Source organism: Taeniopygia guttata, chromosome 2, assembly GCF_048771995.1.
Source record: "Taeniopygia guttata chromosome 2, bTaeGut7.mat, whole genome shotgun sequence".
NCBI classification, from domain to species: domain Eukaryota; kingdom Metazoa; phylum Chordata; class Aves; order Passeriformes; family Estrildidae; genus Taeniopygia; species Taeniopygia guttata.
Window position 1 is genome coordinate 91,323,142 of NC_133026.1, and position 26,500 is coordinate 91,349,641.

At 38.2% G+C, this 26,500-nt stretch overlaps 1 protein-coding gene across 3 annotated transcripts in view; it reads left to right on the forward strand.

The window, feature by feature from the left end:
- Positions 1 to 26,500, forward strand: part of TEX10 (testis expressed 10) — a 54,672-nt gene that overhangs the window by 25,086 nt on the left and 3,086 nt on the right. For all 3 annotated transcript variants that reach the window (XM_002192540.7, XM_012571879.5, XM_072924441.1), the window contains exons 11-13: positions 12,371 to 12,459; positions 13,625 to 13,758; positions 24,941 to 25,021. In XM_002192540.7, the coding sequence (XP_002192576.1) occupies positions 12,371 to 12,459; positions 13,625 to 13,758; positions 24,941 to 25,021 (304 nt within the window). The remainder of the gene's footprint in view (positions 1 to 12,370; positions 12,460 to 13,624; positions 13,759 to 24,940; positions 25,022 to 26,500) is intronic.

A 26,500-nucleotide genomic window follows, 5' to 3' on the forward strand; every position in this document is an offset into this window, starting at 1 on the left:
GTGTCCCAGATCCACGGGGAGCGTCATTTACGAGTACCTCGCTGCTGGCAGTAGATGGCGCTGTTTCTCTTCCGGTACATTCCCGTTCCCTGTGCTGAGGGGGCTCTCCCTAAATTTCTCTTCTCCTATGGAATCTACTTATCAGTCAGGCTTTAAATAGATTGCATTTAGGAGCGTCAGAGGGTTTGGTACTTGTTCTTAATTTCTTCAACAGCCTCTATTCCCACGCTATTTTGACTGGCAGAGGACGGCTGTTTTTACACGCATCCGAGAGTGCTCGTATGGAGCTGTGTGTATTTGTCAGGGACCAGCTGCGTTAAGGTGCATTCACTGAAGGTACTATGGATCATAATAAAACCTGCAGTTATTCCCTGAACAATCATTAGAAACTGAAGGAACTTGTAGGTTTTTTTATGTGTAAACTGTAGAACTAATAGTAAGTGTATCCAGATGGTTCAAAGCCTGTGATTATATCAGGTGGTAACATTAAGTTATAATTATTGTCTGTTACCTTTCAGACATTTTTTTGTTTGTTTGTTTATTAGAAGTGAAATTTGAAAATATTTAATAGTTTCACTTTTTATTTTTGCAATGGTGAAGTGAATACCCAAGTGGTGTGTAGGAGCCCATTAAGTGACTTGTATGTGCTCAGAATCTAAATGATGTTGGCAGTATTTCCATATAGAATGGGAAGGTTTCTGAGCCCCTGGGAGGCTGTTTATCTATACTGTTAAATTACTAGAATGGTTTCTGTAGTGCTTTTGGTCTACATTTCACTGAAGCTGGCACAGACTAAGGTCTGTTCTGAAAAGAGAGCTGAAATGCAGTGACCCCATTTTGGATGCTGCTGTGGTCATGATCTCTGTGCCAATGAACAGACATTGCTGGTGTTGAGGTCACTGGGATGGCTACAGCTGGTGAGTTTCAGGTGAAACTGAGGATCAGAAGGTCTTGTAGTGGCTTAATTTCCCTCCTGTTCTCCTCAAATGCCTGCCTTGTGCCTTACTGTATGGGATCTGAGATGTAAGTAGCTTCAATAAGTGCAGGCAGGTGGAGTTCTGAGAGATGGAAATGTGCCAGGATGTTTGGGTATAAGTCATACAGGTGAGGAAGGGTGTGGAGCGACATGAGTGAACAGTCTGTCATTTCTGCCTGAGAAATGAGAGAGAGCAGCTGCTTGACAGGAGATGAGTCTTCTGATTTGGTCTCTGATTTAAGCCTTTGATAAGCTTACATTTATGGAGAAAAATGGGAGGGTCTCAGTAGTATTTTAGACAGTGTTCTGCATCAAAACTACTGGATGGATTTCTTTTGTGATCTTTTAGGTTGTACTATTTTGATATATTGAGATAGGCAATTCATCTAGATGCAGTGTGCCACATTTCTAGAAGAGTTAACTTCAATATTTATTTTTCATTTATTATTTATTGGAACAACTATTAAATAAGCAAATAGTAGTTCACTGCTAGTTCAAGGTGAATGGTTTAAGTGTTGGTTTGGAATATACAATATATGGCATGAGTGGATCTTTGGCTTGAAATTCCAGTCTTAGCTTTGCCTTGACAGTGGAGTTCTGGTAAATCCTTGAGGCCATGGATATGGACAGATAGACAGTTCTCTCCGGGAAGTGAGGAAATATGTAAATCATTGATGGTCTGATAGGGACTAAGGTAATAAACTTTAGCAGTATCAGAAGTAGAGTTGAAAAAAAATTTGGTGTAATCTCCCTATGCCTGCTTTCTGCATTAATAGGGCAGAAGGGCTACTTCAAAATGGTTTTAAAGAACCAGTGAGGAATGTGCTTATGTTTTGAGCAGTTTTTGTAAGACTGACTTTGAGGCAAGTATTTTTGTCAAATGTGGAAATGTATTAAATATTGTAAATGTACCTTCTTGTATAAAGTACATTATTTTGTTTGCCTGAAAAAGGGTCTGCTGTACCAAACTCTGTACTGCTGCAGTTGCAGAGAAACCCATTTGTCAGGCTCAGTGTTTTTTGTTGCCGCTCAGTGATTTTGTGGTGATTGAGTGTTAGATACTCTTGCAAACAGAATTATCTTTTTTCCTTCCCTTTTGTATATGGCGCTATATTTAAGATGATTAATATATAATCTGCATACTTACTGTTGTGTTCTATTTTGTGAATTGTGGATTAAGAAATGCAGATTATGGTATTTGGATCAAATATATAAATCAGGAAGTTAGATTTCTAACTTTATGGGAAAATTTTGCTGCCTCCTCTCATTCCTTGAAGTACAAATAAAGAAAATGAAATGCGACTTATTTATGTGCCTTATTTATGCATAATAGTTATGGTTGTTTTACAACTTTTTAATCCATTGGAACAGTGTGTCTGGAAATTATTTCACTGTAATAGAGAGTTGGACAGATAATATTTCACTGTCTAGATAAAAAACAATGGGAGTTAATTTATGGCATTTTTCTCTTGAAGTTGAGTGTCCATAAATGAGATCTCCAATGGCTTCAAACAGCCATTTCTTATTCTTTTGGGACTCTTTCCCTGCTGGGGCCTTGCCAAGTGTTGTTTCTGTTGCTGCAGAAAAGGAGCAGGGTGAGGACCATATAAATGAAATCTCAGTGCTCTCTGGCATAAATTGTGTGGGAGTTCCAAGTTTTCACAGGTTTGAGATAACCCTGGGGGTAACTTGCATTCTGCTTGATGTAACTGTAAATGAACTCTTCTCTTAAGAAGTAGTGCCTCGCCTTTAAAATATTCTGCTGCTTTCCAGACAATAATGAGGGAGCTCAGCTGGCATCTCATCAAACATCCAGGCACGCCTGTTGGTTCCTGCTATCCTCTGGAATCTGGTGCTTAGAAAGAACTGAGATGGACATTTTAACATTTGTTTGCTGTAAGGTGTAAAATTCTTTGTCTTCAGATATATTACTCAAAGATGTTTTAGGGTTATAATACACTTCTTTATGGATATTTCCTTTATAATTAAATCCTACTTTTTCTTTATTTAGCCATCCTAGTTATTTTATCTTCAGCCTTTACTAGTGCACCATGAGGAGGCACAGTGAGAATGCAAAATTAGCTCATGAAGACCTTCTACACTACTTGATTAAAGAATTATTGAATGCATAATTGTAGTCAAGAAAAAGAAAAATAGCACATTCCCCCAAAGTGTTTGCAACCAGGAGAGAACTTGGAGAGGATATTGTAGCCCGTTATTGTGGTTAGCAATTTATTGTGGTTAGCAACACTGGTAGAACAACTGAATTCAGTAATTCTCATGTAAGTAAAGTGTAGAAAATATTCCAGAATGGTATATTTATTTTTAAAAGACATCAATAAAATGAAAGTTTTCCCAAAATAAGCTACCTTCATATTAAATAAATAATACAAAACAAAGAAGAGGAAAATCTCAATTTTTATATACAAATGGTATATAATGGAAAGTCAGCTCAGTACATCTTGGAGAATAAGTCAAAAATCATACATGTATAGAGAAGTATAGTAGTTATGAATGGGTTGCTAGGAAAAATGCAACAATAGTAAGGTCTGTATTCACTGAAGTGCCTTTTCTGGCTGTATGTTTACACCCCTCAATTTGGAAACAAAAGTAAAGGAGGAAAATACTAAAATGGTAACAAAACTGCTTAAGGCACTATTGAATAAACTAAACATTAGTGTGTGCTTTTGAAATGCTGGCTTTTCCCTGTTGGGGTACCACTGAGGATGAAGGGTAAAAAAAATGGTCTGTTTTCCTTGCTGAAAGATGAGAAAAGGTCTGTAGTTCTTGAGAATCAGACTCCAGGGTGGGTTACATTGCATTCCTTCATCCACATCTGGTCAGCAAATTTCCTTTTTCTTGCTCACTGCTTTGTAAATGTCTAGGACTTGAAAGAAGGAAAAGTCCAAGCTTGTATTTAAAGACACAGCCCCATAATTTTTCCCCAGGTTGGTTGTAGTGTGAGGTTCCTAATCAAAGGGAAAAGAATTTTGTTGCTGCACTACAATTGCTGCCGTAAATAAATGCCATTTGCTCATTAGTGAATGTTTCTTCTGATTTGTGCTCTCATTTATAATGTGAAAGCAGTGCTTTGCTTCAAACAACCTCTGCAGTTCTGGAGCAAATGAGCAGCTGACAGGCTTACTTTTAACAATGCATAGCTTAAATTGTTGTTTTCTTAAAATAGCCTTCATATTTTTCCTCAAATCCCTAGTAATTCCTTTCAGATGTTTCTTGTATTTTGCTGCATTTTCAAATGGAAAGACTTGATCCTTCAAAAGAGATAATGAAAGTTAAAAAAAAAAAAACCTCATACTACAGTGGCTAGACATGGTGACCTGTTGGGAGGAAAAGGAAGATAAAAACCCCTCACTTGCTCTTGGAGCTTACATTCAGGCCCTGTACTACCTGGAGCTAAGTTGGTCTGAACGATGAGATGGGTATACAGTTAAAGAAGTATTCAAAGATTCAATTCTTTGGTTTGTTGTTTTGGGGTTGTTTTTTTTAGTAATTTCAGCATAATTTTGTGACAGCATGGTTTCCTGTTTTTTTTTCAGAACTGATATGAAAACTGAGAGTGCTGATCCTCATTAGCAGTAGAACTCAAAACTGATTTGATTAAGTTGATGCAGGGACATGAGTTTATACTTTATTGCAATTGCATTTCAATCTGACAGAAATTATTTTTCATTAAAGCTGAACAGGAATAAACTGTGCCAAAGCTGAGATAAATATTGGCACAGGCCTTTTTAATGTTTGAAAATAACTTGTTTTACGGAAGTGCAAGTACATGCTTACACTGGGAGAAAATGTTGTATATTTTTCTTCCATAAAGGTGCAACAGTCTTGGTTTGGTACTTGTATGTGATTTTGCTCCTTTCAGTGTGTTTTGTTGTTTATACAGATGGTTCCTGACAATGATAATATGGAAGTGTTTGGAATGTATTGTAACACACTTTCCATGCTCATAGGTAATGCCATAAGTGATCCATTACCTCATATTTGACAGGTGTTTTTACATGTAAGCACTATTTTAAATGGCAGTCAGACAATGCAGCTGTCATTACACAGCTGGCTGGCTGTAAGACATGCAGAGTTGCTAACAGTCCTGTGAGAAGGCTGGCTAGGAGACACATGTACAGTGTTGTCCCAGTGTGGTTTTATCAGCAGAGAGTGTTTCTGGGCTCAGACAGTGACCCCTGGGCACTGTGCTGAAGGATTTGAATGGGTCTCTTAGAGCTGAGGGAAAGATGCTGCAGTATCTGTGTGGAAATCTCCCGCTTCTGATGCATACTGATCAGTAGCTGAGCAGTTCTGTGTTGACAGATATACTCTGGGCTGATGTTAAACTTGCTGTGTTGAGAGGTCATAGGGTAGCACAGGTCATCAAAGATAGGAAGCCTTTTCTCTACACTTCTCTATGTATCAGTAAAGATTTTTTTTCTCAATTTCTGGTTGATCACAATGGATAAAGGAGTGCTGTTCTACATATCTGTGGCCTTGGGTTGTGAAGAAAAACTCAGGTCTGTTTCATGCAGTGGAAACAATTCTTAATGATCTTTGGTTGCAGTATGATTGTTTTGGCTACTGGGGAAGAAGCACTTCACTTCTCATATTTCCAAGGCCTTAACTGAACTTCTGGGTATGCCAAAAGAGCTGCTCTGCTGTATCCTGAGGAGCTGCAGAACAGCAGAATGTGGGAGGTGCTGGTGTGTCATTTCCACTGTTAGGTAGATAAAGTGACCAAATTGCTTTGTCAAGAGACAAAAAAGTCACAGTAGCCTTGATTAACTTACACTTCTGAGTACTTTTGTATATAAATAATGCGAATGCTTGTGGACTTTTGTCATCTCTCTTTCTGGATTGTCCCTTAGTAGTCACTAGTGATGTCCAGTCATGTCTGTCTTCTGCTGTATGAGCTGATCAGTTCTACCCACCATCTCCCGCCTTTAAACCAATTATCTCTTGATATAAGGACCTTTGTTCCTACCCTGAGGCTGCTTAGATTTCTGGATTTTTTTTTCTTAAGTGTTACAGGGTCTTTCATATTCATGTGCAGCTACCATTAACAAGATTTAGAAATCTTGCAAAAAATTTTTTCAGAAACCATTCTGTCTAGCCAAGTGTGACAAAGGTGTTCCTGTGTCAGCTCATTTCATCCATTGTTACAGTGTTAATTTACCTGGTGCGGGCACTGATGTTATAGACTGTAGTTATGTGGAACCTATTTTTAAAAATAAAGCATACTAACCAGCTCAAAAAAAAAAAACAAAACAAAAAAAAACACAAAAAAAAAACCAACCCCAAAACCCCCACAAAAACACCCAAAACCCCCTGAAAACATCCCAGCATTTGGCACTCCATACTCTTGCAGTTGTCAGGGAAGTTCTCAGGTATCAGATTGCTCACAACTGCTAGTTCAGTTCATTCTTGCCTTGGAGTTCTTTTGCAAGGTGAATGTCATCTCATCCTGGTAATTCCCTTCTGTTTTGTTGGGTTCTGTAATATTTTGTGCAGCTGCTTGCAGTTACAACAGGATATCTTGAGGAGTTGTTCTGGATGGGAACCAGAACAGTTTCTTCTCTGGGGATCAGAGGTGGCCAGAGTCCCAGCTGAGAGCTGCTGTCCTAGAGCCTTTTCCTGCTTGATTGCCATCCTCATGCAATCAGGCTGTCTGCTGAGTGTACAGAATCTCAGGAAGTTTTCTGCTCCTGATGTGTTTGAAGGGCAATTTAATAATAAATTATTAATAGTATCTTGGTTAAAGCACTTGCTGAAGTTGTGAAAAGTCTGTGTGCACTGTCTTCATCTGAAGGGGAGATTGATTTCCTATTTCCTAACACAGTGACTTAGTCATTGAACTACTTTGAGGATTTGTACTTTCATTTTATTAAATTTTATTAAATTTTCAAAGAGTTGAGGCCTAGAATGCAGTTAGGTTTTTCAAGAAATCAGGTACTGACTGTGCCTGTGACTGTTTAAATGTTCCATGCGGAACAAAAGTATCAGTGAAAGAAATAGAGGGGAAACTCCTTTTACAATGATTTTATAACCTAAAATTAATAAAAACAGTTGTGGGAGGGCTTGGTTTAGATCTTTGATCAGTGGTTGATAAATCAATTTAAAGTAGGGTCACTTAGTAACAGTACAAGTTGTATATCTCAGGCTGTTGTCTTGCCAATGTTCAAATAATTCTGTAAAGCTTTGGGAATGCTCTGCACTAGGTATTCCCAATGATAGTGCTGGGAGCATTTTCCTGGAAGGTAAGGGAATGGGATTTTATTTTCCTTGAACAGAAAACACAAACCCTTGACCTTGCACTTCTTAATTGTTATAACCCTCACATTTATGAACAAAAGAGCAATAGTATTAATGCCTTAGAACTGTGAATCTTGCATTTGCTTTTTTATGTTTTACTTTAAAAATACTTGGAGACTGAACTCGGGATTAAAACTAGTCACAGGTTTTTTTCAATTTTATTGCTAGAAAACATAAAATCAAAACCCAACCCCAGTCCAAATTCTAAGGAAAACTTGCTTAGCAGGTGCTAGACAGGTGAATTGCTGTCTGTGCTGGAGTTTGAGCAGTGTGTTTTATATGAAGACAAGTGGAATGATAATTTCTAAAATGAGTGCAGAAAGGTTCATCAGAGTTCTTCTATTACAGACCTCTAAAATTACCCAAAGACTCCTTGTGCCCATATAAGCCAAAATCAACATCTTAAACCTGAACCGTAAATCAGTTAGTAGCTAGTTTAGGTCAGGAAGCACAGAGAGATAATAGTCTGCAGCTGAGGAATAACTACTTGTGTATAAACTGCAGTTGTTTTATTTTGCAGCTGTGTGATATAGCCAACATGAAAATAACAGCCCATGAACAGAAGTAGTGAAGTCCATCTGGAGTTAAAAGTTTGCAGCAAGTGATAAAAGGAATGCACTGCACACTTGCTTTGACTGAGAAATATTTGCTCTGCTAATGACAAGAGAAGCAGTAATTTTTAAGTTAATTAGATTCAGGGGTTTTTTTAGTACCATTTGGTGTACAGAGCAGGTTACCTAAAGGTGCAATTCTAAACCTCAAAAGAGAGGTTCCCACAGAGAGCAGGTGACCTTATGGAAATTACAAGATGTAATTCATCATAGTTAATGTGGGTTTGGACTACATGACTGGAGAGGTCTCTTTCATATGCAGTTTGATAACAGGTTCCCATTGTGAGTAATAATTTATACAAAAAAGAGAAGTTATAATATGCTTATTACCTCTCTTCCATTTATAAAGCAGATAATTTTTTTAGTTTGATGTCTGACATGTAATTTACAAGCATCTTGAAAATGCATTTTCAAAGTGCATACAGTCCCCAGTTATTCATGGTAGTCTTAATATATTAAACTAAGATTTAAAAAATAATTTTAATGTACTTGTAGTACATCAACATCTGTTCTAGAATGGAACCTCTCTTGTTCTGTGTTCTTTACCTTATTTTTTATTTTCTTTAATGTGAACTTCAAAATTGAGCAGCTTTAACAAGTGTCTACATTATGGGCACTTGGGTTCTAAGGTAATTGAGGTGCTGACAGCTGGTTAGACTTCTATTTCAGCAAACTTCTATGCTGTAATGCTGCTCTGTTTGTGTTTGTATTAGAAAGACACTGGTTTTGGTCTTAATGTGTTGTGAGATTCTCATGCGGTGTTTCAATTACATGATTTCATGTTTTTTCTCCATCCTGCTTTCTGTACGGAGTACATGATGAACGCTGAAGGAGCATTTACCTCATGGTACAGTTTGGCCCTGTTTCAATAGGAGTCTCCATCTTTTCTCTGTTGTATTACGTCTCACTTGGAAAACAAAGAGATTCCCTCCCCCTGCCCCCACCCAGGGAAGTTTTTTTGTTGGGCTCAAGTAATTTTCACAGCTGCAGGAGATGGGAAGGTGATGTTTTTCCCAGTTTAAAGATGAGGAACTGAGGCACGGAAAAGGTGTAGGCAGAAGTACATAGATGTAAATACCTGACAACTTCAGGAATTCAGTATGAAACATTTGGGCTCTGATTTTTCAGAGCATCATCTGTCTTGAAAACAAAAAATTGAGTTCAAATTCACTGTAAGTTCAAGTGGAGAAGTAGAAATCAGATGAGTGCTGCTCTTAGAAATAATTGAAATTGTATCTCTCCACAGCTGTTAGTGACATTTTAATCTTTTAATCACTGTTGAGCTGTTGCAGGGCTATGGATAACTAGCTGAAAAAAAGGGATGAGAGAAGCTTCCAGTATGAATAATGTGAGCTTATTCTGGCCTGTAGTAAAAAAAAAAGAAAAAAAAAAATCTGATACTTGAAGAAATGTATTACCACTGACTTCTCCAGTTTTAAGAAGTATTTATCTCTCATCTTGTATAACCTACCTGAATTTGCGAGCTAATACTTTCTTCTACCTTTTTAATTATGCCTCATACTCTGTGCACAATATAGATGATTCAATAAATAAGGCAGGAACAGGTCGGACTATGTTATCCTTCATGGTGTAATCCTGATTGATCCATTCATCCATGGTTTGAATGAGACATAGATTTTTTTAAGAGAAAATATGACACATAATATTATCATACTCTAAGGTGTATGCACAGAGAGGCCAAGCTGAAGATCAGAGGCAACCTTCTCTGTCACTTTCTAAATTTAATACTAGTTTATTTTTAACCTTATTGCTCTTTTAACATTGAGGCTGCTTCTGTGCATGTAATAGCTTTCACTTACTGAGAAAGTAAACTGCAGCCGAATTTGGGGATCTTGATTTCATGCATGTGTGACTCAGTGTAGCTCTGCTTATAGAGATGAACCTTAAACCATTTAATAGCTCTGTCAAGGGTTTGTTCCTTATGCTGCCTCCATGTTCCCAGGGCTGAACTACAGGGATTCTCTCCGCTTCCTCTTATGTCTGTATCAGTGGCCCTTAGCCTTTCTATTAGGATGCTTAACATGCTTGTCCTGTTTGTGAGTTTGTAGATGCGTGGGAAAACAAAACTGATGAAGTGTTTGATTTCCAGATGTTTAGCAATAAGCTTTGGAATTACTTTTCCTGTCCAGGCTTCTCCTGAACCTATTACAGTTTCTGCTTGCTAACCTGCAGTGAATCTTGAGTTTTTGTTCAGTCTCTTCTGGAGGTTATGTAAAATTCTTGCTTGCACTAGTCCTATTGTAAGGAATTCAAAGCATCTGCTAACTGTTGCATATGGAAATTGATCTTTTCCAATATGGAAAAATATTTTTTTATTTGATTATTTTAAACCAAATTCTAACAAGATTTGTCAGGCAAGTCCCTACTTCCTGAATTGGGGCTTATCACATGTTCTTTCTTTCTCTTTTCCTACCCAAGATTTATTTGTTTTCACATTTGTGTGATTGCCGTCTCAACTTCTTATCTGTCATTATCTCTCCCAGCCTCTTGCATTCCCACCGTTTTGCTCAGTTGTCGCATCACAGTTTGAATTTCTATGTCTAGTCTAGCAAGTGCTGAACTCTCTTGAATCTCTCTCCATGCTCCTCAATGCTTATTTTGGTAAAAATAATGACCTCAAGTCAGAATCATGGTCTCTCTGCATCAGATTTAGGTAGATTCTTCTGCTGTGCTGAATAGGACATGGATTTCTCTCTCTCTGCTGGTGTATGGATCTGATTCCTGTGTGAATATCCCACCTTATGGAGGGAAGTAGTGGCAAGAGCTCTTGATGATTTAGTTGAATATATGTGAAGTCTTTTCCATGCTGTAATGAATGGGACTGGGACCTCCTTGGGAGGACAGAAAAAATTCACCGTTCTCCTGGGAGACCATTGGCCATTTGTCCTGGGAGAACTTGGCAGCCAAGTAGCAGCCTTAGGTCTGAGGAGAGATTGAGGAAAAGCAGGTTAAGAAAAGGAAGTAGTGAGCCAGGCCTCAGGGCAGGACCAAAGGCCTGCTAGGAACCAGAGGGGAGCACACAGAGCTGCCTGCAGAGTCACTGCATCACCTGAAATACAGCAAATCCCTACTGCCAGGCATTAAGAATTCAGTGTGAAGCAGGAGCTTTATTTAATAAAGCCTTACTTTGTGCTCTCTCACCTATGATTTTTTGCCTCCCTAGAATTAACTATATTCTACATGCTAGTCTGGTGGAATCCTGAAATTTTTCTTTAATTTAAATAAATTCTGAAATTCCAGGGTTTTTCTCCTTTCTTTTCTAATAACTCCAGACACGTGCATATTCTAGCTGTCATTTTTGTGGATGCTGAAATATGGATGGATTTTTGTGGGTGGCAAAATGTATATGCCTGGCACAAAGTATTCCAAATTTGATATTTTTGCTCCCAAAGCACGGAGCTGTAAAAAAATTCCTGCATAACAAGCTTTCCAGAATTTTGTTACCCATGAGCTAAGCCATTTTGGCTGTTGGCACAGAGAAATTAGGGAAAAAAAATGATCTGAGGCAGATAGTTGGCTTGAAAAATTGCATTCAGAAGCTCTGAAATTTCACAAGATTGTAAGAGTGGAAAGCGGCAATCTCTTACAGCAAAGATCCATAGTCTGCAGTGCCAGTGCCAAAAGCAGCATACAAGGCAATTTGAATAATATCCATTTTTGTATAATGTGATGTGGGTCTGGGCTGCAGCCTTGTGAGGAAAACGTGTGTGAGATGTCTTTGTTCCCAGCTCCTGGTTTCCTCCTGGTCCAGCACTGGCACCTGGGCCAGACTCTGCCATTAGGTGGTCACTGGTGTCTCTTTGCTGAGTTTCCACAAGCATTGGCTTCTAATTTGAGCCACCTAAGCAGGCTGGTGCTCCACTTGTTCTGGATGGCCCTTGAGATGGAAAGTGTCAGACAGCTTTGATAACAGGTTTGCTCCTGTCTTTGCGTATTGCTCCTTTTTGTGTTCTAAATCTCCAACCAACTTTTTGACTTAGCTGTGTTTAATAATTTCAGCAGTTCTGAAAGAGATGCTGAGATTGCTTTCAGATAGGGTTTGTTGCTTGTGTATGAAAAGTAGTGGATATGATTAAAAATAATAGCGCAGCATTTGTAATATAAAGTCTTTTACCAAGTTAGGGAAATAAAATTAGTTTAATTTACAGTGTCATCACTGTACTGAAGATTATACCAGTATTAATGAAAAAATGGTATAGTTAATGTAAGCATCTCATTTTAGCAACCTAAGGCCATGCAGGGGTACAAAGTTCAGTGTGTCTTGTCTTTAAAAGAGACAGTTCTGGTTTTGGAGCTATTTAAAGTGCGATTCTAACAACAATCAGAAACAGGAATGCTAAAACTGTAACAATTTAGGCATGCTAATTGATTGTATTGTGCAGGTCGGTTGTGAATTCTTAATTGTGTGGTTTTTAATAAACTGTCTGCTATTGGTTTTGTGTAGATCATCCTTTGCAGGCTGGAAGTGCCAAGTGCAGGATAATTCAGTGAATGATGTGGACTATTTCAGCTTCTTGTTTTCAACCCTTATAGGTAATCCATATGAATGTAATAATTCAGAATTAACAAAATGAAATTTGTTTTGATAATCAATTACTGAATTTAATTTAGAGTAAATGGTTTAGTAAGTACTTCCTGAAAGTAATTCTAATCTTGTTATATATTTTTGACATGAGATTTTATTTTTTTAATCTGATTTTTGAAACTCAACTTTTATACTTTTCCATTTGGGCTGAATATTTGCATACTTTTTTTCATTCTAGCATTTTTTTCAGGAAAATATGAGGAAAACCTAAATTTAGCCTATGACATAAACAAGATTTTTTTTCCTAGCTTGAAGTAAATGCCTTTTATTGGCTCATAACAATATAAATGAGTGCCTCTGGGATTTCCTGTGAATGTGCTTACGCTCTTAAAAGCATTCCATCAGAATAAAGTAATCAAAGTACGTTAAAGTGGGCTGGCCAAGGTCAGTGTGTGAGCAGAGCTACTTCTGCTACTCTATTCTTACTCAGCTATAAAAATAGTTGCATTCTGTGGTGATGCAACCTTGGTAAGTTACAGTGCTTAAAATGGTGTAATATAGCTGAGAAGTAACTCCCACTGACTAGTGCTGTGGTAAAAAATAGTGTTTTCTTTATCACCTTGGTTATTTACAATGTTCAGCTACTTTGTTTTTGAAAATTACATTTTTGTTCCTAAAATGGTAAAAAGAGTGCTGAACTGATAGCAGAGAAAATGAAAGCAAAGCCCAAGTAACTTCTGTGGAGTGGTCATCCAGTTTTTCTAAACCATCTAATACCTGTCTAGAAATAATAAGCCAAATTTTATTTTTGTTTAACCCTGAGGTTATATTACTTATTGCTGAGTTATTGTGAGCACATGAAGTAGTTTGCATTATACCCATTTTTGTTAATTTTTTTTAAGATACATATATTGAAAATGGCATAACACTGGCCTCTTGAATTTTTTTTATATCACATTGTAGTACTATTGGATTTTTAAAATATTTTTATTTTCTGTCAAAAGTCAAAATCTGTACTTTGATTTACTCAGTTTATTAAACCAAGCAAGAGTTTTTAAGAAAAAATTGTTATGTTGACATAGTGTAAAAGACAGTGTTTGTCAATGATGCTGTTGAAGTAGAACACTGTTTGGCTTGTTTTGTGATACTGTTGTACTGCTTCTTCTTCCCCAGGGTTTTCAAGAGAGGAGCTGACTAGTCTCCAGGGCATTAGAGGAAAACCACACATTAGCCAGACACAGCTTTCACCTATCCGTCTTTACCTAACTGATCTGGACCAGTTTTTACACCACTGGGCTGTGACAGAGGTAATACATCAACCCTAATTCTAAATGACAGCATACAAACTCTGAGTGCTCTCCATCCCTTTTCCACAGATGGCTAAATCCTGTTGTGATTTGAGTTGAAAAAATAATGAAAAATACAAAAGCTGTTGAACAGCCAACATTTTTCTACAGCCATCAGATAATATTTTGAAGGAAGATGTTTTAAAAATTAAATGTTTAGACATGTAGTCTGCAAAGTAATACTCAAGATAAAAATTGCTAGAAACCTTGGTGGAAAATCTTAAGCACTAATATTAGGACCAGCAATATATTTAGGCTTTCAAAAACAAATTAATTGTAAAAATACTGATTCTAAAGAGTTTTCCTGGAGAATAAGTGTCATTATTAATGAAGATGCACTTGCATTAAATAAAATTTAAACTTTGAAGCAGAATTAAGTTGACATTAGTTAGTATTTTGAATAATTCCTCCTTAGTTAACCAAAATATGTTGGGCTTAGAAACTTCACTCTAAATTCAGTACCTAACATCATAAGATCTGATTGTTGGTTCTAAAAGGGATTTGAGCCACCAGATTTTATTCAAAACAAGTGCATCAGCTGTCTTTCTGCATCAACTCTTTTTATTGTTTAGCTCACCAGAAACCACTTTAAGGTATAAAATCATGTTGTAGTGACGTGCCAATTTGACAGTATTTATGAAGTTGTAGTCCTGAATTCAGAAAGAAGAGTGAAACAGAAGGTTTTTGTTGTATGTTTTTTCATTCAAGAAAGCAATATAGGAGATGTTTTCTACTTCATAGTGTTTAAATGATAATGTTCTGAAATTGATTGTAATCTGAAATACAGATTGAATGTGTGCTGCTAGGTATTAGAAAGTATTTTAAGCGGGCTGTTGTTTGCTACCATGACTCACACATATTTTTACATGTCCTGCCTTCAGTTATTCAACCTGTGGAGGAGTTGAACTTTCTAATTACTTTTGATTTTTCTCTTCTGGACAGTAATGAAGTGTTTTCTCACCAAAATACCTTTCTCTAGTATGGAGGGATCAGAATGCTCTCTTTCCTGTGTGCATTCACATTTCCTCTGTGCATTCACAGAGCAACTTATTTGTTTCTCAGAGTTAGCATTATACAGCATTTGAAGGATTTATGTACACCTTACCTGGGAGACTTTTATCCAAGAGAATAGGAGCAAAAAATCCATGCATCAAAAATCTGTAAAGGATGAGACCTTCTAGACCCACCTGACTTTGTAGGCTCTTAACCAAAGAGGGTTCTGAACTTGCATTTTCCCAGTGAGGGTGGCCAAATACTGGAATGAGTAGTATAGAGACATTCTGGTTCCCATCTATGGATGTACTCAAAAGCAGGCTGGACACAGTGTGGGGTGACTTGCTGCAGATGACTTCACTTGAACAGGAGCCTTGGATTAGAGGAATGTGAGGGTATTCCTTCCAGCTCTAAGGATTCTGTGATTATTTGAATACTTCTGTAAAGAACCAGGTCTTTTTGTTTCACCATCAACAAATCCCTTTGCTTTTTAGACAAAATCTCTTTTTTTTTTTTTTGCTTTTTAGACAAAATGGAATTCACTGTATGATTAAGGGTTTGCTCTTTTATTTTATTTAGTAGGTTTCTTACACTTACATTTAATCTAAAAGCCAAACTGCTCCCATTAAAGGCTTGCCAAGTACTGCCATGCTGTTTGGGGTGTTCCCCCTAGGTTTGCTAGGGTTTTTTTTCACCATGGAATTCTGGGAACAAAAAAGTAGGGGCACCTCTTCAGTAGCTTGTTTTCATACTGGAGAAAAATCAAGATAATCTTGCCTCTGATCTGGTAAGAATGGTGGCATGTCTGGTTGTGTTGCAGTGAGAAGTGATTATTGGTATTGAGGCAACCACTTCCTTTTATGAGTTGCAGAATTCAATTCATTTTTCACTTGTCTGTTTTTTTCACTTGTTAGCTTTTAGATTACTTTTTTCTCTGTGTTTAAATATCTAATACGGCACTGTGCTCTTTAAGTTTTAGGGGGTTTTATCATTTCCTTGTATGAGTACTGTTCTCCAGCCTCAGACATATTGACCAGTATGCCATATAATGCTCAGTTTCTGAAAAAATTATTCTGGGGACTGTAGTCCATTAATACCTTAGTATCTGGAGTCTGGACAATTTTCTACAACCAAGGAGGTAAAGAAGTAAAAAAAAAGAAAAAGGCAGGCTTGTTAAAAACCTTTGCATTCAAGATTTGCCACAAGCTGCACAGGAATACTTTTTGTAGATCAAGTAGTTTTCACTAGGTAGTGAACAAGCTAATCTGCTCTCAAAAAGATTTTAAAAAAGCTCTAAACAGCAACAACAGAAAAATCCCAGCCAAGAAAGCAAACCCCAGAGTTGCAGGCTCTGGGGAGAAGAAAACTGCCAGCAAATCATGAGGCTCTCCTAGAGTGTCTGGAAAGACAGTGTGATATGAGGGTTCTGTGAGCGTTAATTGTGAGGGAGGTAGGTTTGGAGACTGCCTTCTTCCAAGTGGGGATAGTTAAAGGTGAGAGAGAATTTTGAAGTCAAAATATTTTTAGCTGTGGAAGAAAATGGCTTTATTTAGATAGAGAAGTGCTACAGGAAATAATAAGCCATGGCTTGAATTAGTCATGCTTTTGGTGGAATTTGGTATAGTGCAGAGCTTCTGAATGCTAACCTTTCATGTGTTCCCTTGCTGGATAAGGAAGTTTATAGTGGTGCTGTAGTGTTAAGCAAAATGTTTGTAGTAATTTTAAATACCTGCTAAATGAGAACAGTGCTCATTGGCTGCAGACCAAGCTTCCACTCTGTGTTGAGAATTGTTTGTTTAAGAGTTCTCATTATGTAGTTGTAATTCAGGATTTCCTCTCAATGGAAAAGTATTTTAATGTGGGTGAAAATAAATAAGGAACTCTGATCAGAATCAGAATTTGATGGCCTGGTTTCTGGTCAATAAATGAGATCAGTGATCAGATTCCTATTAGTCCTTCCACCAATCTTCTTTGATTTCTTTCGCCTCTAGTTTTGTCTAAACCATTGTTAATTTTTAGCTAATTGCCGAAAAGAATAAAGTTGCAAATACTAATTCCCTATAAGTTCTATGAAAATAAGCAGGTGGAAGAGAAAAATCTATACATTAGTGCAGGATGGATTGTAACTCTGTTCCAGCATTCTGCTTGGCAGCACCCAGCCTGCAGGGGCTGTCGCTTGGCCGGTGGGGTGTCAGGGCTGTGAGGAAGCAGCAGCCGGGGTGGTGGGACTGAAGAAGGGTCCCAGGTGTGAATCTGGAGGCCACAGCTTGTTTGCCTTACTGCTCAAATTTGTTCCCTAGTGCAGGGGAAGGCAGTCCCACCTTCCTGTCCATAGATGTGCAATGGGTGATGTGTGTTTCTAAGGGCAAAGATCTGGAAGAGGGAATTTCATGTATAATGTATGCCTGCCAGAGATTCAGGAGAAAAAGCCGTGTGCCTCTGGAGAAAGGGCAACTTCTGGAAAGGAAAAGAATAAATTGAGGCATTTTCAAACAGCAGTTTGGACTTCTGGATTGTTATTATAGCCAGTGCACTTGGTAGCATGTGGATAACAGTAACAATTGCACTTGTGATAGGAAGTAATGCTTTTAGGTAATTTTTAACAAAACCTGTTTTCAGATGGGTATTGTTTGTAAATTACTTTTCTTTTGTCTAGAGAGTGGTTTGGAATTGGAATCGTGGTAATCTGAAACCATGTGTTGGTTTTTTGGTTTTTTTTTTTTTTTTTGGAAGCTTTTAAATAGTGGTGTTTTTCAGTTAGCAATGCTTCAGAAAAGTTTCTCTTTAAATGCTGCTTTGCATAGCTCTAAAGGTTAGTCTTCATGATTTGTCTAAAAGAGATGTTAAAAGTGGGAGCTTTGGTTCCTTTTCTGGAGGAACTTCTGCTTAAAATTACTTCTGTCTTGTTTAAGCCAATTATTTAAAATCACCCCCTGTAGCTGAAATAAATGGGACTCTAGAATAAATGGTTGCAGCCTGAGGGAAGAGCTTCAGCCTTGGCTCATTTTAACTGTGCCCATAGTGTTTGTCAGTGATATTGTTCACTCTCCTGTAATTGAATTGCTCTGCCAAGATCGAATGAAAAAGTGCCCACAGAAATGAAGAGTTTAACAAGGTAACAGTGTATACATGGTAATTTCTGTTGTAATATTTGATTTTTTTGATGGTTGAACATTTCAGAGGGGGAAGGCAAATGATAATTTGAGGGTTTGCTTGAAGTCAAGATTCCAGAGCTATATCAAGCCCACAGCTGACTTGAAGAAATAAAATATTCAACCAATTGTTTAACATCTTTAATAGCAAACACTAGGGGAAGGTCAGCTGCTTTTAAAAGCAGACTTGAATTCAAAAACTTAAGAGATACATGTAGTGTAATACACTAATCCGTGTCCAAACTTGTTCAGTCTTATAAGTGAAATACAGTTGGGAAGGCTGGATCTGCACAGATGTGCTATGAAAAAATTACAGCAAATCAAAAAAGATGGCAAGTCAGTGCATATAAATTAAAAGCCCTGCCAAGGATGTTTGTCTTGAGAAGTAAATGGTAGTATTGTAGTGCTGTAGCTTAATTTGAAGCAGAGATTAATGCTTAAAAAAAACCCTCAAAAGATTTTTACAGTTTAGATTTTTGTATTGAAGTTCCTGAAAGATTTCGGCTTGTTGTCTTTATTGAGATTTACAGGTTAAAGTTACATGAGGGAAAAAAGGCAGCTGAGGCAAATAAACTTCCTTCTAAATAAAATTCCTTCTAAACTACAGTTTTAGTCTTCTTTAAGGAAGATAAAAAAATTCAGTATAAGCCCGTTAGTAAAGCTACATCCTATCCCAGTGTTAATGTTTAGAGGTGAAAATAATTATTTCCTTGGAAAGTAGTGCAAAGTCCAGAGAAACAAAAGGAAAAGAATTTAAGTAAAAGGAATGCCTCCTAAAATTGATAAAGCTCTTTTTCAAAGGTCTCTTTCATAAGATGCAAAACTTAAACCCAAAGCAAACAAAAAAGCACCAAAACTAGCCCCGACCAGTAAAACACAAACAGCAAAACACAAGCTTCCAGAAAACCTAAGCGGATCTTCAGCCCAGTGCTCCATTGTACCTGCATCATATACTTCCAGCATATCTTGTAACACCTGGGAGCTCGCTGCAGTGTTATTGCACATAACTAGCATAAATTTACAACTCCACAGGTACTGTGTATTGTGCTTTATATTCAAATTCTGGCTTGTGATACCTAACCTAAGTTTGCTTAGAAAGAGAGGCTTTGTGGGACAAGAGCTAAATGTCAGGTTTTCTGTGTTTTCAAGTCCTTTGGTTTGTAGAAGAGGCAGGCAGGTGAATTTGGAGACTTCAGCATCAGATGTTCCTTTGACTATCCTGCATTTAGTCTGTTGAGGAGGCATCCAGAGGAGGAGCACTTGGCTGTGGTGACATTCTATAGCTGTGAGGAAGCTGCAGAGCCATGAAAGAAAGGCATAATATGACTGCAAGAGGATGAAACAAAAAGCTGTTTTGTGGTGTCCTTTCTTTGAATTTTGTTAGTAAGATGGCTCTGAGAAGAGAACCCGACCTTGTGATGTTCTTCAGGTATGGCTTTGTCTGCTCTTAGATAGCACAGTGGTTGTTCAGCTTAAGCCCTGGTTTTTCTAATAACAGTGGTTTCAGAAATGCCCCTCACTTAGAGAACCAGGGTGATTGTCTCTAGCTCTCTCTGCCTTGTAGCACCAAAACTTGCTGTACCCAGACTTGAACACATGATCAAGTTGTTGCACAGGAGGTGAGCTGTGGTTCTTGCTATTCAGGTATTTGTGTCCAGTGGCAAATAAAGATAACTCCACTTAGTTTAATTGATTCTCAAATACAGATTTTTTTATCAGACCCCATGTCACAGCCAAGGAGCCTCCTGCCAAGCAAGCGTCACAGTTAGCAAATGCAAGATTAGTTTGTGTGCTGCAGTTATACTGACTAGGACATGAACTGTGTGTCATAATTCTTCTAAGTCTTGGGAAATACCAAGTCTCTATCAATATGTGGGACACCATATATGTTCTTAAGCATTTGTAATTCTTAAATAAGTTTTTGCATTACCGTTTTGCTACCTCAAATGTAAAATTAGCCCAATAGTGTGTTTTTTTTCACCTGTTGCTCACCTGTGTTATGTTCTCCTGAAGACTCTGTTCCTCTTTTTGGATATTTCTTTTTTTAACTTAGGTTTTGTTTTGTTTTACTGTGAGTATGTAGGGGTTTCATGTGGAGGTTTTTATGGGTTTTGTGAGGTATTTTTTTCTGGAGTCAGTGAATCAGGAATATCTTTCATATCCGCCCCTGTGAGCTTACCCAAGGCAGATGAACAAAGATCTCTTGTTGTACGCAGCTTTCTCAACAACTCAGGGCACTGTTAATATTGCCCTGTCAAATCAATTTATTTCAGAAAGAGAAGCAGCACCTGTCAGGGGAGTACAGTGTCTGATAAGTGAGAGTGCTTCGGGGGAGCTGGCCAAGCTTCAGAAGCCAAGCTTCATTGCCTGCCCCATCACCTGAAAACTTCTCGTTTTCTACGCTCCACACTAACATGTTACATTGGATACAGTCCTGCTCCACACAGGCATTTCACAAGGGCTGGGGAATTCACTGCAGAACAGCCTGTTACATTTTAGTTATCCATGTCTGAGGTCCATGTCAATGGAGTTGAAAAATATATTTTAAAGTTCACCTTAGGTTATAGTATCTTGTGTGTGCCAACTTTCTTTTTTTAATAAAATCATTTCTCAGTGAGTATAAACATGCCACACAGTGGCATGCTAAAATACTCAATCCATTATAATTCCTTCTTGCTTGGACTCCTCTCTGCTCCTGCTTGCATATGTCTTCAGAGGAAGGTGAGTATTTTTCTTTGAAAAAAAAGAGTACTTTGCAGCATGACTAAACTTGAAATAATACAAAAATTTTCCCGGGACAGTTGGTGATTAGTAGTTTCCTTGAGACTTTGAATCAGGATTCTGTAGTGTTACAGGAAGCATCAAGGGAGTGGGAACAGTTCAATAATGAACAAAACATTAGTCTCGGTTCATCAGGTGTGCTTGTTCCTGTTGCCATGAGGGCTCCTACTGAGACTGGGCTTCCTTGGGTCATCCCAACTCTGTCTTCTGGAGGCAAGAGCATCTTAGAGATGAACAGCACTAAACTGATGAATTCCTCTGATTCTGCATTAGACCCGTGAAAAGCCTGTGTGGGATTGCATTGTCAGTCAGGGGGACTGTCAGTGGCAAAAATGCTTTTAACTCATTCATTTGAAGTAAAATACTCTATGGTGTCAGGATCTCCAAAAAATGTGGGTCAGGCTGTGCTTCTGAGGGGCCTTTCCAGTTTTTTTTTTTAATTTGTTGTTTGGGGTTGTTTATTTTGTTTTGTGGTGTTTTTTTGTTGTTGTTTTTTTTCCTTCCCTGATGTGTTTGGCTGCTGTTGGAGTTTGCCTTCAGTGTGGCCAGCAAGGAGAGGCCCCTGTAGCAATGGCTTCCCAAAGCATCAGTAGGGAACCTGCTGTTGCAGTTGTGTGGCTCTTGATACTTGGGCTTGTCTGATCAATAGGGTTTGGTTTGAAAATCTGCCAGTGGATTACAGGGCCTATAGCATTTGCTGCATAATTCTAACAGATAATCCCTGTATTTAAGAAAATGCTTTTCTTTCAGTTAATTTCTTCAAGTGAACATTCAAACAAAATTAAAAGAAAAGAAAAAAATACCCCAACAAAATGTCTAAGCCTAAGCCAAACCTGTTATAAAATACTTGCCTCAAAAAGAAAAAACTCACCCCTTCCTGATCAAAATTGCCTGTTCTCAGTCCATTCACTTCAGGATTGCTCTGAAACAAAACTACTCTGGCTTTGGTCCAAAATCAATCTATGAATGTGCCAAAAATGTGATAAATGCTAATCAAATGTAATGTAATGAATCAGCTGTGACATTTTATTATGGAAATTTTAAATCATGCAAAACCTTGCCTAAGGAAAATAAATTGTCAGGGAAAATACTAATTTTCATGTGATAATTACGTTTTCTTTTCCTTTCATTTCCATGTCTAAAAATGTTTCAGTTACATTTTTATAACAGGCATTTGGTATGAAAGCCATTTCAAGCAGGATTTAATTTATGGAATTGAAAAGAATCGCCTCTCCCACTTAATTGCAGGAAAACAGAAGTGATGTGGGGAATGGTGATGCTGTTTTGAGGGTCAGAAAGATCTAAAAGACTGAAAAATCAACTTACACTTTACCACAACTCTTCTAAGGAATTATGCTGCTGTCCAGTGGTGCCTATTTTCCTTGCCATTCAGGAAGAATTTTGAGTGTGGGCATATTGTATCTGTAACAAAATGCTGCTATAATTTGTTCCCTCAGGGAGAGCCTCAGTGCATGGTGGGCTTGCTCCAGGGATATAGGCCTAAGAGTGAAATATTAATAATGAAATTGTATTCTTGTTGGGTGGGCCTGGTGGATTTGCCTTCAAGGTCTTTAATTTGTGGGTCTGTACTGAATCAGAAGGGGATCTGTCTGGCAGACTGTGTCTGGTGTGATGTGTTCACAACCATATGGCAAACCCCTCTGTAAAGTGCCCAAGCTCTGCCCTATGAGCAACAATTGTCTCCTGCATTTCCCCCTTTCATAATCGTCCTTCCCAATTTCCATCTCATCTGCATTTCCAGCCAGCCATGATCATTGTTATGTTTAGTTGTTGTTTGGTTACATTTGTTTTGGTGCAGCATTTTCTGCCACTTTGTAAGTGACAATAAGATCCCTTCTTGGATATCACTTTGCCAGCCCAGGCAGGTTCAGTCCTTTGCATTGACACCAGGATCTCTCTTTGGGCAATTTTTCTGTTTCTGGTTGGTTTGAATTTGCCTTTCCTGAAAATGAGCGGCTCCTACTTTGCACAGTATGTCAGAAATGGTCTAATTCTAAGAATAGTATTGAAGAGATTATCCTTATTCTGTCTGAGCACTCCTATTGGAATTATCTTTATTTTTACATCCTGAAGTAACATTTGCCCGTTTTGTGGTGGTATCACAACCACTTGTGGTCAGCTGTTACGGAATTTCCTCCTCATTTCCAACTGCTAAAACTCATAGCTGCATACAGAAGTTTTTATTAGTTGCCAGGTACATGACCCACCACTTTTTTTCACTGATTTTTTTTTGTAGCTGTTACTCATCAAACCTGTGTGATCTTTTCCATAGGTTAGTCCAGTCCTCCTGCCTTGGCAGGGTTTCTCAGCTTGGAGCTGTCATCCAACAGATTTCATCAGTGCAGCTTTACCTTTTGTGTAAGTGCTGCTCATTAAAATACCAGGTCAGATTGGTGTCACAGTTTGTCCTTGACATGACAGTCCCCAATAATAACCTCTGTTGCAGCTTGACTTTATTCCTTGATACTACTAATAACACAGATGTTTTGAGGCGATTTCTTGGGAACATTCCAGAGTATTTAATATTTTATCACTTTCAAATTGCAGTGGACAAAAGCCCTACTATATTTAGGATGGTGTACTCAGTTTTAATAATATTGTTTTATTATAAAGTGAATGTATAGTAAAAGTATTCAGTGCAAGAGTATCTATGAAATAGTCTTTTAAATAGTCCTGCTAGTCAAACAAAACACTTGCAATACACCTGTGATACTGATTAACATGAGCAATGTCCTGACAGCCCAACAATGTTATGTGCCACTAGGCACGTAACATTGTGCCTAGTCTGAACATGTGTTCAGATCTCCTGAATTTGGCTGGCATAAACAGGGCTAAAAATAGGTGTGGCATGTTATTTTGGAAAAAGCTGAGTGTACTTCGGTATCACCACAAATGGTGCCTCTTTCTGATTAAACTAGCGCTGGCATCCACATTAGTTAAGGCTGAGTTTTCATACCACAGGACCTTGAACTAATGGTTCTTTCTCTAACCTTTCCCATCCTCCAGCTGCAAGTCTTGTCGGCTATTATTTTTCACACAACACGTTTGATATGTTCTGTTTTGTCATTATCTCGTTTGGGTATCTTGACCTGCCTGATTCAACTAAAGTCTCAAAACCAAAACACTACCACAGAATTTAATCCCTCAGGTCAGATCCTCCTGTGCAAGTTCTCTTTAGATTTTGAATCATGAGGCATCTTAGAGAAATGTGTTTTGCTTAGTTGACATATTTGTAAAACTCATGGACTTGAATCCTTTCATCCTTCAAACATCTGATCTTGCTATGCTCTCATTCCCTTAAGCACAAAGGGAAGATTCCGTTCCACATGTAATGGTTCTTCCATCTTCCTTGTCCTTAGCAGGACATCACAATTGCCTGTGGTCTGATAACATGCTTGGGCTGTACACATTAGCTTCTCCAGAGGCTTTAGTTGCCACTCTGGTGAGATAAGCAGTGAATGTGAACAGAGAGAGGGCATCCAAGCTATCTAACTAGTTTGTGAATCATTGGAATAGAGAGGAAGGAAAAGAGGAACAGAGAAAGCCATCTCCAGAGGATTGCAGTACAGCTTACCAGCAGTTCTACTGGACCTCTGGTTTCTTTACCTATCCAGGAGACATAGAACATTTCATGGTAGTTTGCTAGTGTCTGATTATATAAGCACCAGAAAGTATTATGCAGTTTATAAAACAAGTTTTCCCATTGTAGTAGTACATTTTGTATCATTTTTGGACATGCAATTTTTGGCACTGAAGAGGAAAATATGTTGAAAACAGATCTTTGCTACATTTTTCTTTGTTGTATTACTTTCCTGTGACCCCTCTGTTTCATGCTTAATACAGTTATTTGGGAGGTTGTTTTCTGAAATTCTTCAACTCTGAGGAAAGGAATTTGGAGACTTGGTGTGGCAGTCTAGTTTGATAGAGTATTTTTGTCCTTCTGTCACACAGATAGAATGCAGAGAGCCTTTCCCAAAAAACCTAATGGTGTAGAACATCATCTCTTTAAGCATGGAACAATTTATGTTAACAATGCTACTCTTCTACACTGGAAAGAATCAATACTTTGTGACAAAGCTGCTGCATGTCCCAGTAGGTTCTCTGGATTTAGGTCTGTCAGCAAAGTATGACTGCACAGTTAATGATTGTTGGTTGCATTTGGAGTGCTTAAATATAACTTTGTTTTATTAAAACAGGTGATCTGTCACAGCTTGTCCACTATACCTTCACAAAGTCAGTGTTTTGACATTCTCCAGACTGGCATCTGTAAATATCTGGTAAGTACCATTTTGTCTTCTACGTTAAAACTTCCTTGTGATCAATTTGCTAGCAGTCTCATTAATCCTCAAATCCACTTATCCTCTGTATTTAATATATAATTTCAGCATTTGAAAAAGCTTTAAACAAGATTTGGGGGAGTTTAAAAAATACATAATAACTCTTGGTATCTAAACTTATATGCTCAGATTTGTGAATATTTCAGCGTGTCTTTGAGGCAGTTTGTCTATAAATGAAACACTTCCTGGTTTGGTTTGCTTTTCAAAAGAGCAACCAGCAGCTTTAGATGAGGTTTTTTACTTCATCTATGTATATAATTACATAAAAAATGCCAAGCTGATGGAGGCCAGGTTCTTTGTGGTGCTATGTGCTTTGGGATGACCCTGCTTGAGCAGAGCAGGGAGGTTGGACCAGATGACCATTGTGGTCCCAACCTGATCCATTCTTGGGTTTTACAGCCTGACTTCTATTCTTGAACATGCCTGAGCTGAAGATGGGGATGGCAAACCAGAGCTGGGTAACAGAGTGGTCAGGGACAGAATCTGCAATTCCCTATGATGCTGCCTGACGAGAGGGAGGACCACAAGATCTGCCCCTGCCGTCCTGTCAGGGTGGTTCTGTGATTTAACCAGTGTCTGCCATTCCCTGCTTGAAGCCATACTGAGAAGTTACTAGACCAAAGCTTCTGTAGGGAATAGGTTACCTATAACCATAGTCTGGATTTTTAGGGGTGGATGTTGATTTAAATCAACTTTTAAAAAGGTTTATATGTTCTACTGCCTTGTCCCTTTGAGAGCAAACCATTAAGTGGGTTTTTATGGTTGGCAAAGCTGCTGTCCAAGGTCTCTAACTGGCTGCTGACACCTCTCAGGGAGCAAAGTCACCAGGGAGGCAACATCCTATATGGGAACTTATATGAGCAGCCTCATATAAGCAGACTTGTATAAATAGAAATGTCTCTGTTCCTGTCATCTTTCAGACTGGCTGACCAGCACATTCCATCAGTAGTGTTGGCCCAGCTGGTCTTCAGGATGGTTCTTTATATCCATCTAGAGTACTGCCACTATTTCTTACTTATGGTCGATCAGGAAAAATGTTACTCATTTTAATTGTTTGGTGCCTCAGTGTCCTGTAGTATTCAGCAGGGTCATGGTGACAACTGCAGTCCCACCTTTGTCAGGCAAGACCATCATCCTCCTTCTGCCTCTGCACCTGATTGGCACAGGGTCAGCCTGGGATAGCAATCTGTGGATCTGTGCTCGTGGCCTTGAAATGCACCCAGTGCCTTAGGCTGGAAGGATTTAGAAGTTTTTAACTCATAGTTGTTCTGTACCTCTTACCTTCACGAGTAATGGTATGAATGAAATACATTTCACATTTCTGTAGATTGTACTTTATTGATCTTTTTCCCTAAACATTACTAAAAGAAACAGCTGACCTTGTTAAGTGAACCAACTCCCTCTGTCAGCTTAAAACAG